At 34.3% G+C, this 15,153-nt stretch overlaps 2 protein-coding genes across 2 annotated transcripts in view; one reads left to right on the top strand and one right to left on the bottom strand.

The window, feature by feature from the left end:
• The window catches only part of LOC141289336 (phosphatidylserine synthase 1-like), a 6,677-nt gene extending 843 nt beyond the window's left edge, over positions 1–5,834 (bottom strand). Inside the window, exons 1-5 of the mRNA XM_073821453.1 lie at positions 5,579–5,834; positions 4,968–5,059; positions 4,670–4,714; positions 4,451–4,575; positions 2,517–2,744 (exon numbers count right to left, since the gene is read on the bottom strand). Coding sequence (XP_073677554.1) covers positions 2,517–2,744; positions 4,451–4,575; positions 4,670–4,714; positions 4,968–5,059; positions 5,579–5,769 — 681 coding nt within the window. The 5' untranslated portion in view covers positions 5,770–5,834. The remainder of the gene's footprint in view (positions 1–2,516; positions 2,745–4,450; positions 4,576–4,669; positions 4,715–4,967; positions 5,060–5,578) is intronic.
• Positions 5,835–8,684: 2,850 nt separating this feature from the next.
• On the top strand, positions 8,685–13,825 carry stmnd1 (stathmin domain containing 1). The gene is made up of 5 exons (XM_073821452.1): positions 8,685–8,753; positions 9,131–9,278; positions 9,456–9,589; positions 13,251–13,382; positions 13,571–13,825. Exons 1-5 carry the CDS (start codon positions 8,685–8,687, stop codon positions 13,823–13,825), a joined length of 738 nt encoding a protein of 245 aa, XP_073677553.1.
• The last annotated feature ends 1,328 nt before the right edge of the window (positions 13,826–15,153 follow it).

Genomic DNA, 15,153 nt, shown 5'->3' with positions numbered 1-15,153 from the left:
CAGGACCGACATGCGCAGTAACGTTCCAACGCGCTTGTTATTGTTTACTCCTTGAAATGGTCTATAGATCAGTGATGTTGACACAAACAGAAACCGCAGCCTGCACGTGCTTGTCTGAAGCAACACGTCTGCGGTGTGGACGTATGGAAAGACCCACGGATAGCGATTTGCAAAACTTGTTTTGCCGAAATTTCCAGAGGGGTTGTGTCTGCAGTCGTGCGTGCAGTGATAAGAGCAGAGATCGAGACAGATGTAGCTTTCAGTGAGTGAAAAACATTAGCTTTACGTTGGTGTTACGTCACAATATTTTAAAGATATGTCTTTTCATACTGTATTTTTATTAATATTTATGTTTTAAACCATGGAGGTGAGCCAATGGATATCACACAAGCAACGTGAAAACTGCGCAATGTTAAAATGAAAGTGAAAACTGATTTTCAGCATCTGACGTGCATTCTCTCAGAGACAATGAGAGACCATTATACTTCATATGCTGATATTAATTTAGTCCCCTAATATTTTCCTTGTGCCCTGAATATGGTGGGAAACGTATAAAAAGAAACGTATATTGTGCAAGGTTTGTTTCAGAAAATCGGTTCTTGAAATAAAGCTCTTAATTTTAATTGAAAACTGCAGTGTTATTAGGGGTTATAAAAGTCATAATTATGATTTCAGGTGGTCTTAAATGTGGGGACTGAAAGACAAGAAATGATGAAACTTCAAAAGGCTATCCATTGAATAAATCTGAGCGCTGCACGTTTCAAAGTCATTTGTTGCGCTGCTTTGTATATCAGTCTGACAGCGCCTCCTGCTGGAAGAGAAACGCGTAGTCTTGTAAATGTGAATTTTTTTTACAGTCTATGATGTGATGGATCCAGAAGATAATGTTATAAAAATTTAAACAATTTAAACAAAGGCAGTAAAATATATGTATATGTCAAGTAATAAAATACTATTGATGATAATAATTGTTTAAATTAATATAATTGATTTATTCTTTGAAACTTTAATATTAATGTATGCAATTGCAATGCCTTGAGTCTAGTAAGATTAGCACACAGTCATAGCCATAATTGAAATGGTACTAATAATTGGCATAATTCTTTCGGTGTTTCGGTTTTCGGCCTTGGTTTCCTCTTTTTCGGTTTTCGGTTTCGGCCAAGAATTTTAATTTCGGTGCATCCCTACTTGTCAGTGAACTATGAGGGCAAAAAAATAAATATTATATAAATATAATTAAATATAATTTTATTAATAAATAAAATAATCGTTCATTAATCAGTAATCGAGTTTAAATGTTCAATTAATCGAGATTTTGATTTTAGGCAAATCGCCCAGCCCTAACTCCAGAAGTTATTCTCAAAACACTTAGTCATTTCCTTTACAATAATTCTTACAAATGATTAAGGATTGAGTTATGAGGAAGTTGCAAAATCTGTACTATTGCATCAGCAGCTACTTATTTTCAAAGGAATTTGATTGGAAAATACACCCATCCACTTATTATGTCAAATCATAAATCGTATCCAAAAGCATTTATATAAATCTTTAAACTGTTTTTACCTAATCAGCAGCCATGGGCAAAAAGGATTAGTTTACTCCTGAATTAAAAGTTCTTGATAATTTGCTGATCCCCATGTCATCCAAGATGTTCATGTCTTTCTTTCTTCAGTCAAAAAGAAATGAAGGTTTTTGAGGAAAACATTCCAGGACTTTGCTCCATATAGTGGAATTTAAATAGGGATCAGCAGTTTAAATGCAGCTTCAAAGAGCTCTACACGATCCTAGCTGAGGAATAAGGGTCTCATTTGAAAAAACGATCAGTCATTTTCTAAAAAAATACAAATTCCAATACTTTTTAACCACAAATGCAATATATATATATATATATATATATATATATATATATATATATATATATATATATATATATATATATTAGAAAATGGCTGATCATTTTGCTTGACAAGACCATTATTTTTTGGCTGGGGATCATGTACAGTCCTTTGAAGCTGCATTGAAACTGCAATTTGGACATTTAACCCATTGATCCCCATTGAAGTCCACTATAAAGAGAAAAATCCTGGAATACTTTCCTCAAAAACTTTAATTTCTTTTCCACTGAAGAAAGGCACAAACATCTTGAGTCAATCAAGAAATTTAATTCAGAAGTGAACTAATCATACAAGAGACTTACTACTCATAAGACTACCTCAAAAGACTCTTGTCTGTTATAAGTCTGCTCTCTGTCACATTATCACACTTACAAGCTCTTTTTGCACTATATTTTTGCATTTGCACTACTCTGTCTGGTTCGCACTCTCTGCCATGTGCCCTTACTTGTATACTGTATTGTTTTTTTCATTTTTAATATATTATAATTGTATTTATTTTGCATTTTTAAAATTCTACCTTTTGTATTTAATGTTACGTGTATGCACCTAGGGTCTGAGTGTAACGCAATTTCAATACTCTGTATGTCCTGTACATGTGGCAGAATTGACAATAAAGTTGACTTTGACTTCTTTCAAAAACATAAATAATCTTTTGATGTTTAAAATGTATAAATATATAAAATACATTACCTCTGTGAGCTCCCATGTGATGCTGATGCTCCAGCAGAGGCCGTAGCTGCGGATGAGCAGAGCTTTCATTGCCCATCCCCAGAAATGACCAAAGGCAAAAATGTCAAAGTGACTCAGGATGCGTTCCCATGTGATCACATGACAGTTAACCGCATACTCCTGTAAAATTTGGGATAGAATTAAATAAATATATGAATTAATAAATAAAACCAATACAAAAAAATAAAACAGAAAACTACTGAATATGCTATAGGCCAATCAACATAGCAAGGCTGTATAAATTTTACAAATTAGTAAACACTAAAAAAAAAAAATGAAGTAAGGCACTGTGCAAATTAGATACAGTGAGCAACATGGAGCCTGATGTCAATGGACAGTGACTGAAATAATCCAATTGGCTGGATGTCCTCAGTCAGGCCGTAGAAACCTCTTACAGAAAGCCGGCATTATCTCTTTTCAGTAATTAATCATACATCACTGGATTAGAAACCCACTGAAGGGAGGGCTTCAAACTCCACAGCTCAGACATAATCTTTGCTGCACTAGTCTGTTGTGACCACGATCAGCAATAAAAATTAATACGATTGACATGCAGCCACAAACAAAGACGACATTATGCAGGAAATCACAGATTATATAAAACTGAATGCACTTATTTTGAATGTTCAATAATTATGAATCACAGCAACAGTCTCTGTTTATGTATGCATGTTAAACTGCCCGCTGTGTTTTAGAAAAATCCTTCAGGTCCCTCAAATTCTTTAGTTTACAGCATATTTGTGTATTTCAACCCTTTCCAACAATGACCATCTTTTCATACTAAAGGACAACTGAGGATGCATTAAGAGCATCTTGAAGAGCATATTGAAGATCAGGGTAAATTTAACTTATTTTGTCTTCTGGGGAGCATGTAAGTATCTTCTGGAGCTTCTGAAGGGCAGTGCTACATAAAAAAAAAAAAGATATTTAGGCAAAATAAAATAAAAAATGTACACATCTTCATTCTTCAAAAGTTTACACCCCTGGCTCTTAATTCATCGCTTTTCCTTCTGGAGCATCAGTGAGTGTTTAAACCCTCTGTAATAGTTGCGTATGAGTCTCTCAGTTGTACTCAGTGTGAAAAGATGCATCTCAAAACCATACAATCATTGTTGTAAATAGTTCTAATACAAAAAATGCTGAAAAGCCAAAGAATTTGTGGGACTGGGACCTGAAGGATTTTTCTGAAGAACCGCAGGCAGTTTAACTGTTCAGGCCATACAAGGGTCTCACTAAACAAAACAAAAAACACAGCTGTGGATCATTCAGGTAACAACATAGTATTAAGAATCAAGTGTATGTAAACTTTTGAACAGGGACATTTTTATAAATTAATCTATTTTTTTTTTCTTGTGGACTAGAAGTAAACATCTTTTATGTGAAATATCTAATTCAGGTTAGTTCTACATAAAAAAAAAAAATCACATACATTTTGTATGATCCCTCTTATTTTGGTAAAATAATTATCATTTTGCAGATTCTGCAAGGTAAACTTTTGACCTCAACTGTATGTATGTAAATGAAGTAATTAAAAATATTAATGGGATTCTAATGAAAGCCACTTAACAAGATCAAAGATTATAGAAAACGCAGATAAGCATAGGATAAGCATTGTGAGATAAGCATAGGTGTACACAGTTTTATGTGAAAAAATAATGCCTTGAGTTGCCAGTACAGATTTGTTATTGTTTACATAAACACAATATGCTGGCCAATAGCAACAAAAAGTGTAAGACATGATAACGTGATTAATGATGACAAGAACACGTTATAGCTTCTCACGCAAAGATGAATTTTGTTTTGTTCTGAGATACCATATCGCTCACCATGACATCTGCTTCTCGTGTGGCGTAACGTAGATTGGGGTCCAGCCAGTACAACAGCGTCTTCACCTGATCCCAGTTCAGGAAGATGAGGAACACCAGGAAGAGGAAGTAAAGGACACTGAGACCTGAAAAGTGCCAATAGATCAAGGTGTTGGAGGTTGAGTCAACATAGTCGCTGATAAGCAAGCACAAAAGAAAAGTCTGTTAACAGCCACTCACCAAAAACCATGCGCCATATTGCGGGATGTGGTCTTGTGAAAGGACCTAAAAGTTTTTTAATCCAATGAAATTTTTAGAAATTAGCTCATTTTGATGTAATTCCTATTTGTGATTTAGCCAAATGCCTGAGCTTTCATTGCATGGAAAAGAGCAGCTTAGAAATTCCGTGGAAGAAAAGACATTAGGGTGAGTAAATAATGACAAGAGTTTTCCTGCAGTGAAAGCACTCAGTGAAAGTCAATTTGCATCCAGTTTAAGTATTTGTTTCTACTGAGAAGCAAATGAACGATGACTGTACCGTTGGGGAAGGCTAGAACACTGATAACAAGAAAGAATGAGCCGACCAGCAGCAGACCAACACGCAGGTTATTATCAGAATCACCATCATCCCTGTCATAATAAAAACATGAGGTACAGATAACATATCAGAGCCAAGAGTAAGTCATAGAACTAACCTTTCACAATGTCACCAGACTTTTCAGTGTGGGTGTGGCAAATCAATGGAGAGTAACACAGGCCAGTGTTTAGTATTAGTGAAATACTATTGACATCTTTATTCATATTTTGAATTAGTTTGTATTTTTATTTGTATGTTTGTAATCATTTTGCTTTTAAACGTCTATAAAGTTTGTATTTTATTGCTACTATCAAAATTCCAAGTAACATAAAAAAACTCGTTCAATTTTTAATTGAACTTAAAGTAATATTTAAGTTTGTCAAGCTATTTAAAGCAGTTGTTAACCTGATTTGCGTTGACAACACTGTCACAAAACATCTAAATACCATTTAAACACATAGAGCTGAAATTATATTAGAAATTAAACTAGTCGACTTGACTGAACGCTGTCACGAGTTGCAGTTACCATACTGACACCAAAGGTGTGTTCTGCTGTAAACCTGTTTACTTACCTCGTAAACGCAAAGTACATTATGCTGACAACGGTGAACGTTAGTAAAGTAATGGTGTGCGGTTTGTAGAAGAAATCAATGGTGATATCCTCCACTTGTTGCTCGTTTATCATCCGAAAGTGAAGTTTATAATTCGCATCATCTTTACTGAGCATCCTGGAACCCTGACTGGGCGCCATGCTTGGTCTCATCCAAATTGACAACAACGACTCCAGAAGATACTCCACTCCGCCAGCGCCGAGTTTGTCTGACAAAACTTCACTGAAGCTGAGTGGGTCGAGATGTTGTCACCGCCCTATTCCAGGCGACTTCATTGGTTGGGTGAAGGCAGGAGGCTATAAAAGCTTCTCTCATTTGCAGGGCTCTGTTTCAGGCGGGGTCGTTCAGGGTTCGTGGGTGTTGACTGGAGGAAAGATGACGAGCGACACTACCATCTTCTGGCCTGACTGCGCGACCGCGAAAAGCGGATCTGCTCTAACGGATTTATGATGTGATCTACTCGGGGAAGTTCAGAAGTTCATGTTGGAAATGTTCTCTGTTTTTGTTCATCTAATTCAGTTCAGTCTAAAATCAGTTTAATGTAATCAAATTGTCTAATTTAAACTAATTTAGTTTAGTACTCAAGAAGCTGTATTGGCACGTTTATAAGTCTCTTCTTTCTTTCTTTCTTTCTTTCTTTCTTTCTTTCTTTCTTTCTTTCTTTCTTTCTTTCTTTCTTTCTTTCTTTTCTTTCTTTCTTTCTCTGTAATAGATAGGCCTACTGTCAGATTTTATTCCGCATGATACAAGCTAACAGATCTTTTGTTCCCTAATTTTTTGTTGTTGTGTAGATAATATATCATTTTTATATCAATATAACATTTTTATATTTATTTGAATACATTTGTAAAATATACTTTGTTATTTTTTTCTTTTTTGCATATAATTTATGATATAGCCTATATTTATATCTGCACAAATTTCTGTAGTGCTGTTCATACATACATTACCAGTCAAAAGATTTTTTATGTTTTTTTTTTCAATAGTTTCGTCTGCGCACCAAGCCTGCATTTATTTGATCCAAATTACTGCGAAAACAATTTTGAAATATTTTTTTACTATTTAAAAGAACTGTTTTCTATTTGAATATATTGTAAAATGTAATTTATTCCTGTAATTTTAAAGCAGAATTTTTAGCATCATTACTCTAGTCACATGATCCTTCAGAAATCATTCTAATATTCTTATTTTTTGCTGCTCAAAAAACATTTATTATTATTATTTTGTTTTTAAACAGATAAGTAGAATCTTTTCAGGTTTCCTTGATGAGTAGAAGGTTCAGAAGAACAGCATTTATCTGAAATAGAAATCTTTTGTATAAATATAATTATATAAAAAAATAAATATATAATTGTATAAATATTGTTAGATAACAATATAAATCATCACTTTTGATCAATTTAGAGCATCCTTGCTAAATAAAAGTATGAATTTCTCATTTCTCCACCCCCCCCCCCCCCATTTTTTTTTATTTCAGACAAGTCAAAGAAACCTAAAAAATGTACTCAACTGTTTTAAATATTGATGATAATAATAATAATAATAATAATAATAATAATAATAATAATAAACAGCAAATCAGCACTTTGGAATGATTTCTGAAGGATCATGTGGCACTAAAGACCGGAGTAATGATGCTGAAAATTTAGGTTTGATCACAGGAATAAATTACATTTTAAAATATATTTAAATAGAAAACAGTTATTTTAAATAGTACAAATATTTAAAAAATATATTTTTTTACAGTTTTTGCTTCACTTTGAAGCAAATAAATGCAGGCTTGGTGAGCAGAAGAGACTTCTTCAAAAACATTAAAAATATACTGTTCAAAAAGTTTTGACCGGTAATTTATGAATAACGGGGTTTGTTTGTTTTTTCCTCAAATCTAGATATTCACTCAAATACAATTTTATCTTTGTATGAGTGCTGACAATTATACTTAATATAATTATTCAGCCAACAAAAGTAGTTATGAGGGAGCTAGATCTAAAATTGTGCCACTTTGTGGGCCAGGTATCTTTGCAGTTGAACTTGAGAAAAGGTGTCTAGGTGACATATAATGTGTTATAGATCTGTCAAGCCATGGCCAATTGTTTTTTTGACAGGTATGTCATTAAAACACAGGCAGTTTCCAGTAAATGTAGCCAACACATCATCATTTGGAAGAAAGATATCAATAAGCACAGACAAGAAGAGAACACCAAAATAAGCTTGATTTGTTGATTTAATTTATTAAAAGCTTAAAGAACAGCAAGAAACACCCAGGATAAGGCTCTACAATACAATACCTAATTTATAGTGGCATCTTTATAGTCCATGACCATGTGTAATAGTGGAATACCTAAGCAAGCATAGGTGATAAGTCAGTCAGAGTCAGAAATTTAATGAGGCACATAAAAAGGAAATAAAAACACTGCCTGCATGTGAGCTGCATGTCCACTGGAATTATTATGATCCATTGTGATCCAATTACATCTAATTGGTTCCCAGGCTTCCTAAGGGATCCACAGAAAACTGACCATAGGGAAACTGATTAGGTTTACTATGTGAACAAATATTCTTGTTTTAGTCTGTGCGTTGGAATCTTTTAACCATACCGAAACTAAACATTTTGCTACTTTTATATTAAAAAAATAGAAACTTTATATAGAGGTTTTGATTGTGTCACATTTGCACAAAATCATAACAATTTTGCCACTAATTAAATAAAATAATAAATAATAAAAAGTTAGCTTGGTTGCCAGCCACAAAAAAACAGTGTTTGGTATCAGATATTTATTTATTTATTTATTTTTTATTCTAATTTGTTCTAATAATCAACTACCAGTATAAACCCGTGTTTTATTTTTGACTAGAGCAGAGCCAAGGCAACATAACAGGTTACATGACCTCTGGAACAGGGTCAGATTTATTGTAGCAACGAATCGTAGCAACGCAGAGAGTCCATGACAACGATGGTCGCGAGATCGTGGATCATGTGTTGGAATGCGACAGTGTTTAAGAACTTTACACCGATCAAATAGTTTCGGTGCCGCATTGAAAGCTCTCGCTGTCCTGGGCGATAAACATGGGATGTGGGAGCTCCAAAATCACGGTTGTTGAACCCGTAAAACCGAGCATTCAGAACGGAAATGAGGTAAGCTTTAGCCTTCTAATAATAATAATTTCAAATATGATATAATAAACGGAATATTAGTGAGTCGGAAGTGGTAATAATATGTTGAAACACATTTTACAGGAAACTGATATATGTTGTTCCCAGAACTGTGATATTTAATAGTCTATATTAGGTGAATTAGATGAATAATTAAACAAAACGAAATGCTTCAACCAGCCAAAACTGGTTTGCTGGTCTTAGCTGATTTTAAGGGGTTTCCCAGTCCCAAATCTAAAACCAGCCAACAGACTATAAACTACTCTAGGTTAAGACACCATGCAAGATTAGCAAACAATTTAGGCTGTCACTGTTTTGTTATGCGCAGACATCTGACTTACTTTGTTTTTATTTTGTAGACTGAAACTCTGGAGTTTTTGGCTCAGGGAGGCTCACGTGGTGACTCTGCTGTGTCCAAAATGACCACAGATAGTGGAGTCAGTCTGGATGTAGCGGAGCCAACAGTTCTGCCGGGATCTGTACCTAGAATGCTGCCACCGCTACAAGGTTAGATAGGAATTCTAGAACAACTTGATGTTATACCACTTACTGAACCAAAAAGTGCTGGCCAACTTTGTGGTCTTTCGGAGATGTAGGACAGCTGAAATGGATTACAAATATAAAATAGAATGTAGAAAATTAACTAAAACTAATAATTATTTCAACCCGTTGTGTGAAAACTAGCCCAGAGTCCTGGTCTGGCCCAGCAAAGTGCGGAGAGGCCTGAGTCCAGTGAGATCCTGGAGCAGTTGCTTGTCCAGGGAATCATTCCAGCTCAACCAAAACAGGGAGGAAGTGGGGAAGCCTACAACATCATGGTGAGAACTGAAAAGTGTAAATGTTAAAATAAAAAAAAGTGTTAAATTATGCTGCTGATTTCTCAATTTATTACCTTTTCTCACTTTTAAAATCAACACTCTAAAAAAGTCTGTAAAAGTAAGGAACTGTGTTAATATGAAAGAACATATTGATTGTTTACAGGTGTTTCACAAGTTTTTTCATTTTAGCATTCTTTTAGTGAATAATTTTATACATGCCCATATTCATTACTGGAATAGTATCAAGTTCAATTCAATTCAATTCAAGTTTATTTGTATAGCGCTTTTCACAATTCAAATCGAACAAAGCAGCTGTACAAAAAAAATGTAGGCTACTACAATATATTTAGTAGCTTATTAGTGGTGACTACTGTATGTTAAGTCGATGTACTTATGGTATAAATATTAAAAACAGTAATGGTGTAATCAAAAACACATGATGAACACTAATAGTAATGATTATGTGTTACAATCAAACTTGTAGAAAATTGCGTAGTGCTATATGTTGTTTCAAGGCTGGCATCATCGGCGGTCCTCTGAGGGGTTGGCATCATCTCTTCTTCTGAATCCAGACTTAATCTTGTGTAAATCCTAGTTACCACGGGATGGAAATCCTGTGGCAGAGACAGAGAAACAAATAGAGAAATAATTAGCGTAGCTGCTGTTCCAACCAAGCAAAAATTATGTGTTTTGCCCAAGCTGAAAAATGTTGATGTGCATTTGATCAGATGTAACTGAAGTACAACGTTATGAGATACATTATGTGAATGCTTGGCTAAAGAGATGAGTCTTTAATCTAGATTTAAACATACAGAGTATGTCTGAACCCCGAACGTTATCAGGAAGGCTATTCCAGAGTTTGGGAGCCAAATGTGAAAAGGCTCTCCCTCCTTTAGTGGACTTTGCTATCCTAGGTACTACTAAAAGTCGAGAGTTTTGCGACCTTAGGGAGCGTGAGGGATTGTAGCGTGGAAGGAGACTAGTTAGGTGTGCAGGAGCTAAACCATTAAGGGCCTTATAGGTCAGAAGTAATATTTTGTAAGTGATACGGAACCTAATAGGTAGCCAGTGTAGAGACTGTAAAATTGGGGTAATATGATCATATTTTCTTGACCTGGTAAGGACTCTAGCGGCTGCATTTTGGACTACCTGTAGCTTATTTATTGAAGAAGCCGGACAACCACCTAGTAGTGCATTACAATAGTCCAGTCTAGACGTCATGAATGCATGGACTAACTTTTCTGCATCAGAAACAGGTAACATGTTCCGTAGCTTAGCAATGTTTCTAAGATGGAAGAATGCTGTTTTTGTAACATAGGAAATATGATTTTCAAAAGACAGGTTGCTGTCTAATATAACACCCAGATTTTTAACTGTAGAGGAAATAACAGTACATCCGTCTAGTTGCAAATTGCAGTTTAAAAGATTCTGTGTACTGTTTTTTGGTCCAATAAGTAGCTATACTTGAACTATTCAAGTATGGAAAAGTTAAAGTAATACTTGAATCTGGTTGGCCAGTCGTGACATTCTACAGTCAAATATTTTTATGTAATTAGCTCTAAACTGTATACAGTTGAGGTCAAAAGTTTAGATACACCTTGCAGAATCTGCAAAATGTTCGTTATTACACTGAAATAAGAGGGATCACACAAAATGCATGTTATTTTTATTTAGTACTGACCTGAATAAGACATTTCACATAAAAGACATTTGCAGTCCACAAGCGAAAAGAATAATAGTTATATAAATAGTAAATAGTTAATAAATGTTAATTTATAAAAATGACCCCATTCAAAAGTTTACATACACTTGATTCTTTTTTTTTTAAGTTATATTTTTTGGGATTTTATGTATTTAATGGACAGGACAGTAGAGAGATGACAGGAAGTCTATAGGCAGAGAGGGGGGAGGATCAAACTCGGGTCGCCGTGAGCTCAGTTGCGCTATTTGTCGGTGCACTAACCACAAGGCTATTGGCGCCAACATACACTTAATTCTTAATACTGTGTTGTTGCCTGAATAATCCACAGCTGCTTTTTTGCTTAGTGATAGTTCTTTATGAGTCCCTTGTTTGTCCTGAACAGTTAAACTGCCTGCTGTTCTTCAGAAAAATCCTTCAGGTCCCACAAATTCTTTGGTTTTTCAGCATTTCTGTGTATTTAAACCCTTTCCAACAATAAATGTACGATGTTGAGTTCCATATTTTCACACTGAGGACAACTGGGTGATATTACAGAAGGTTCAAATGCTCACTGATGCTTCAGAAGGAAACACAATGCTTTAAGAGCCAGGGGGTAAAACCTTTTGAATTTGAAGATCAGGGTAAATGTAACTTTTTTTTGTCTTTTGGGAAACGTGTATTCTGTAGCTTCTGAAGGGCAGTACTAAATAAAAAATATATATTTAGGCAAGATAAGAAAAATGTAAACATCTTTATTCTGTTCAAAAGTTTACACATAGTGCATAGTGTTTTCGATCTGGAGCATCAGTGAGTGTTTGAACCTTCTGTAATAGTTGCATTTGAGTCCCTTAGTTGTCCTCAGTGTGACAAGATGGATTAAAATCACACAGTCATTGTTGGAAAGGGTTGAAACACACAAAGATGCTGAAAAACAACAATTTGTGGGAACTGAATGAATTTTCTGAAGAACTGCATGCAGTTTAACTGTTCAGGACAAACAAGGGACTCATGAACAACTATCATTAAACAAAACAACAACAAAAAACAGCTGTGGATCATTCAGGCAACAACACAGTATTACGAATTTTAGTATTAAGAAACTTTTGAACAGGGTCATTTTTTAATAAATGCAACTATTATTTATAAAATTCATTATTGTGAAATAACTTATTCAGGTCAGTACTAAATAAAAATAGCATGTATTTTGTGTGATCCCTCTTATTTTGGTTAAATAATTAACATTTTGCATATTCTGCAAGTTGTATGTAAACTTTTGACCTCAACTGTATGACTATTGTCCCTGACAACCAATCTCTTATACTGGTTCCATGTCCTATTTTTCTCACATGATAAAAGAATTTCTTTTTTATAATACATTTTATAAAATAAAATAACTTAAATCAATAGATGTTATTTAGGAACCACCATATTTAATTTGAATGAAAGGTATAAAAATGAGGCTGTACAGTGCTTTCAATGGACTGTACTGTTGTTTATCAACATAACTATTGTTCAGATAAACCATCATTCTGAAAAAAAAAATCAGTAGACAAAAATTCCATTTTGAAAGTTGTGAGCTGTAAATGACATGATTACATGATCTAGGATGTTTATACAGTATATCCCATTGTAAAGACTAAGACTATTCCTCACAGCCTCGATTTCATCCGTCTTAAATTCAGTATGGTCTATTTATAATGTATATTTATTTAATTTTTTTTAAGTTTCATTGTAGTATCTGTGATCATATGTTTAGCCATTAAATATTTCAAAATAAACCCTATTATACAAGACACATTCATATTTTGTCAGGATCCTGATCACCCTTTTGGAGTTTATTTCTCTTTTAATCCACTCAAACATTTAGCTGACTTTTGACAAAAAAAACATCTGTAATTTAAGTTTTCTATTGTGTGTATGCATGATCATTTCTGTTCCACTTGGACATTTATAAGTTTTAAAATTTATAATGTCTGTTAGATGGATGATGATGGGAAACCAAAGAAAAGGCCACCCGCTCGGCTAGAATCACTGAAAACTCGCAAAGAACAAGAAGTCACCAAAAAGGAAGACATTGAAATGAAGATGAGACAAGTGGAGGAGAGGAGAAAGGTGAAGCAGAACCACATGGCATTTATCATTCTATCACTTTTAATGCATTTAAAATCACTTAGCTAATATTTAGTATACTGAATTTGATGTTGGAGTGACTTGTTTGTGGTTAAGGTGCAGTTAGATTGTATTAGCAGCATTAGTATGTGGTGGAACATTATGATATATGATTAAAACATTTGTTTTAGGAGAAAGAGGAAGACCTGAAACGCAGGTTGAGGATTAAATCAGCACGGCCGCGTGCCGCTGCCCCGGTGACCGCAGATGGGGAACTCGACCCCATGGAACTACTCCATTCTGAACAACTTCCTGTCCCAACAAGAACCAAACAGCTACAGACGCCAATCAACGGAGAGCCTGAGGATCAAAGATTAAATGATTCCCCAGAACTGGAAAATGACTCCACCTTTCAACAGACAGAAGTCACAGATGAGGGATTTTAGCAATGTTTTCTAATGCACACTCTTAGAGTCGCACATGCACTTTACATGTTATTCACATTTTTAATCTTGTTTATTTTAATGCAGGGTATGGCTCAGATTAAATTCTGACCTTGGGTTTTACAATATTATAGAGAAAAATAAATGGAAATACGTGCCTAAGTGTAAACAGGTTGATGCAATCATTATGTAGGTAGCAGAACAATGATTAGAAGAATTAACAATGCAGCATGATGTATAATTTACAGTTGAGGTCAGAAGCTACATACACCTTGCAGAATCTGCAAAATGTTCATTATTTGACCAAAATAAGAGGGATCATACAAAATGCATGTTATTTTTATATAGTACTGACCTGAATAAGATATTTCACATAAAAGAGAAATTAATAGTTGAATTTATAAAAAAAAGGCCCTGTTCAAAAGTTTACATACTCTTGATTGTTAATACTGTGTTGTTACCTGAATGATCCACAAGAGTGTTTTTTTGTTTGTTTGTTTTTTAATATAGTGACAGTTGTTCATGAGTTTCCTTGTTTGGCCTGAACAGTTAAACTGCCAGCTGTTCGTCAGAAAAATCCTTCAAGGCCCACAGATTCTTTGTTTTTTCAGCATTTTTGTGTATTTAAAGATTTCCAATAATGACTGTATGATTTTGAGATCCATCTTTTCACACTGAGGACAACTGAGGGACTCTTCTAGAACTATTACAGAAGATTCAAACACTCACTGATGCTTCAGAAGGGAAAAAATGCATTAAGAGCCAGGGAGTGAAAACATTTTAAATTTGAAGATCAGGGGTAAATTAAATTTGTCTAAATTTTGTCTTATGGGGAAAATTTAAGTATCTTCTGTAGCTTCTGAAGGGCAGTACTAAATGGAAAAAAAATGTGATATTTAGGCAAAATAAGAAAAATGTACGCACCGCATTCCGTTCAAAAGTTTACACCCTTGGCTCTTAATGCTTAATTTTTCTTGTTAATGTGGATCAACACAGTATTAAGAATCAAGTGTATGTAAACTTTTAAACAGGGTCATTTTTATAAATACAACTATTATTTTATATTGTGGACTATTATGTAAACGTCTTTTATTAGAAGTATTTTATTCACGTAAGGACTAAATAAAAAATAACATGCATTTTGTATGATCCCGTTTATTTTGATAAAATAATTCACATTTAACAGATTCTGCAGGGTGTATGTAAACTTTTGACTTCAACTGTATGTGTGAGTAAGTTGCCAATAAGATGTTTCTTTCTGCTTATAAGTCTTGAATCTTGAATCTTAAGAACATTAATAATCTTGTGTGATATACACCATTCAAAAGTTT

Source organism: Garra rufa, chromosome 17, assembly GCF_049309525.1.
Source record: "Garra rufa chromosome 17, GarRuf1.0, whole genome shotgun sequence".
In the NCBI taxonomy this organism is placed as follows: Eukaryota; Metazoa; Chordata; class Actinopteri; order Cypriniformes; family Cyprinidae; genus Garra; species Garra rufa.
This window is presented reverse-complemented; position numbering and strand designations above follow the sequence as displayed.

Coding starts and splice junctions, on each gene's coding strand:
- stmnd1 (XM_073821452.1), top strand. CDS start 8,685: ATGGGATGTGGGAGCTCCAAAATCACGGTTGTTGAACCCGTAAAACCG. Junction 9,279..9,455: donor AATGCTGCCACCGCTACAAG/GTTAGATAGGAA, acceptor TGTGAAAACTAG/CCCAGAGTCCTGGTCTGGCC. Junction 9,590..13,250: donor GGGAAGCCTACAACATCATG/GTGAGAACTGAA, acceptor AATGTCTGTTAG/ATGGATGATGATGGGAAACC.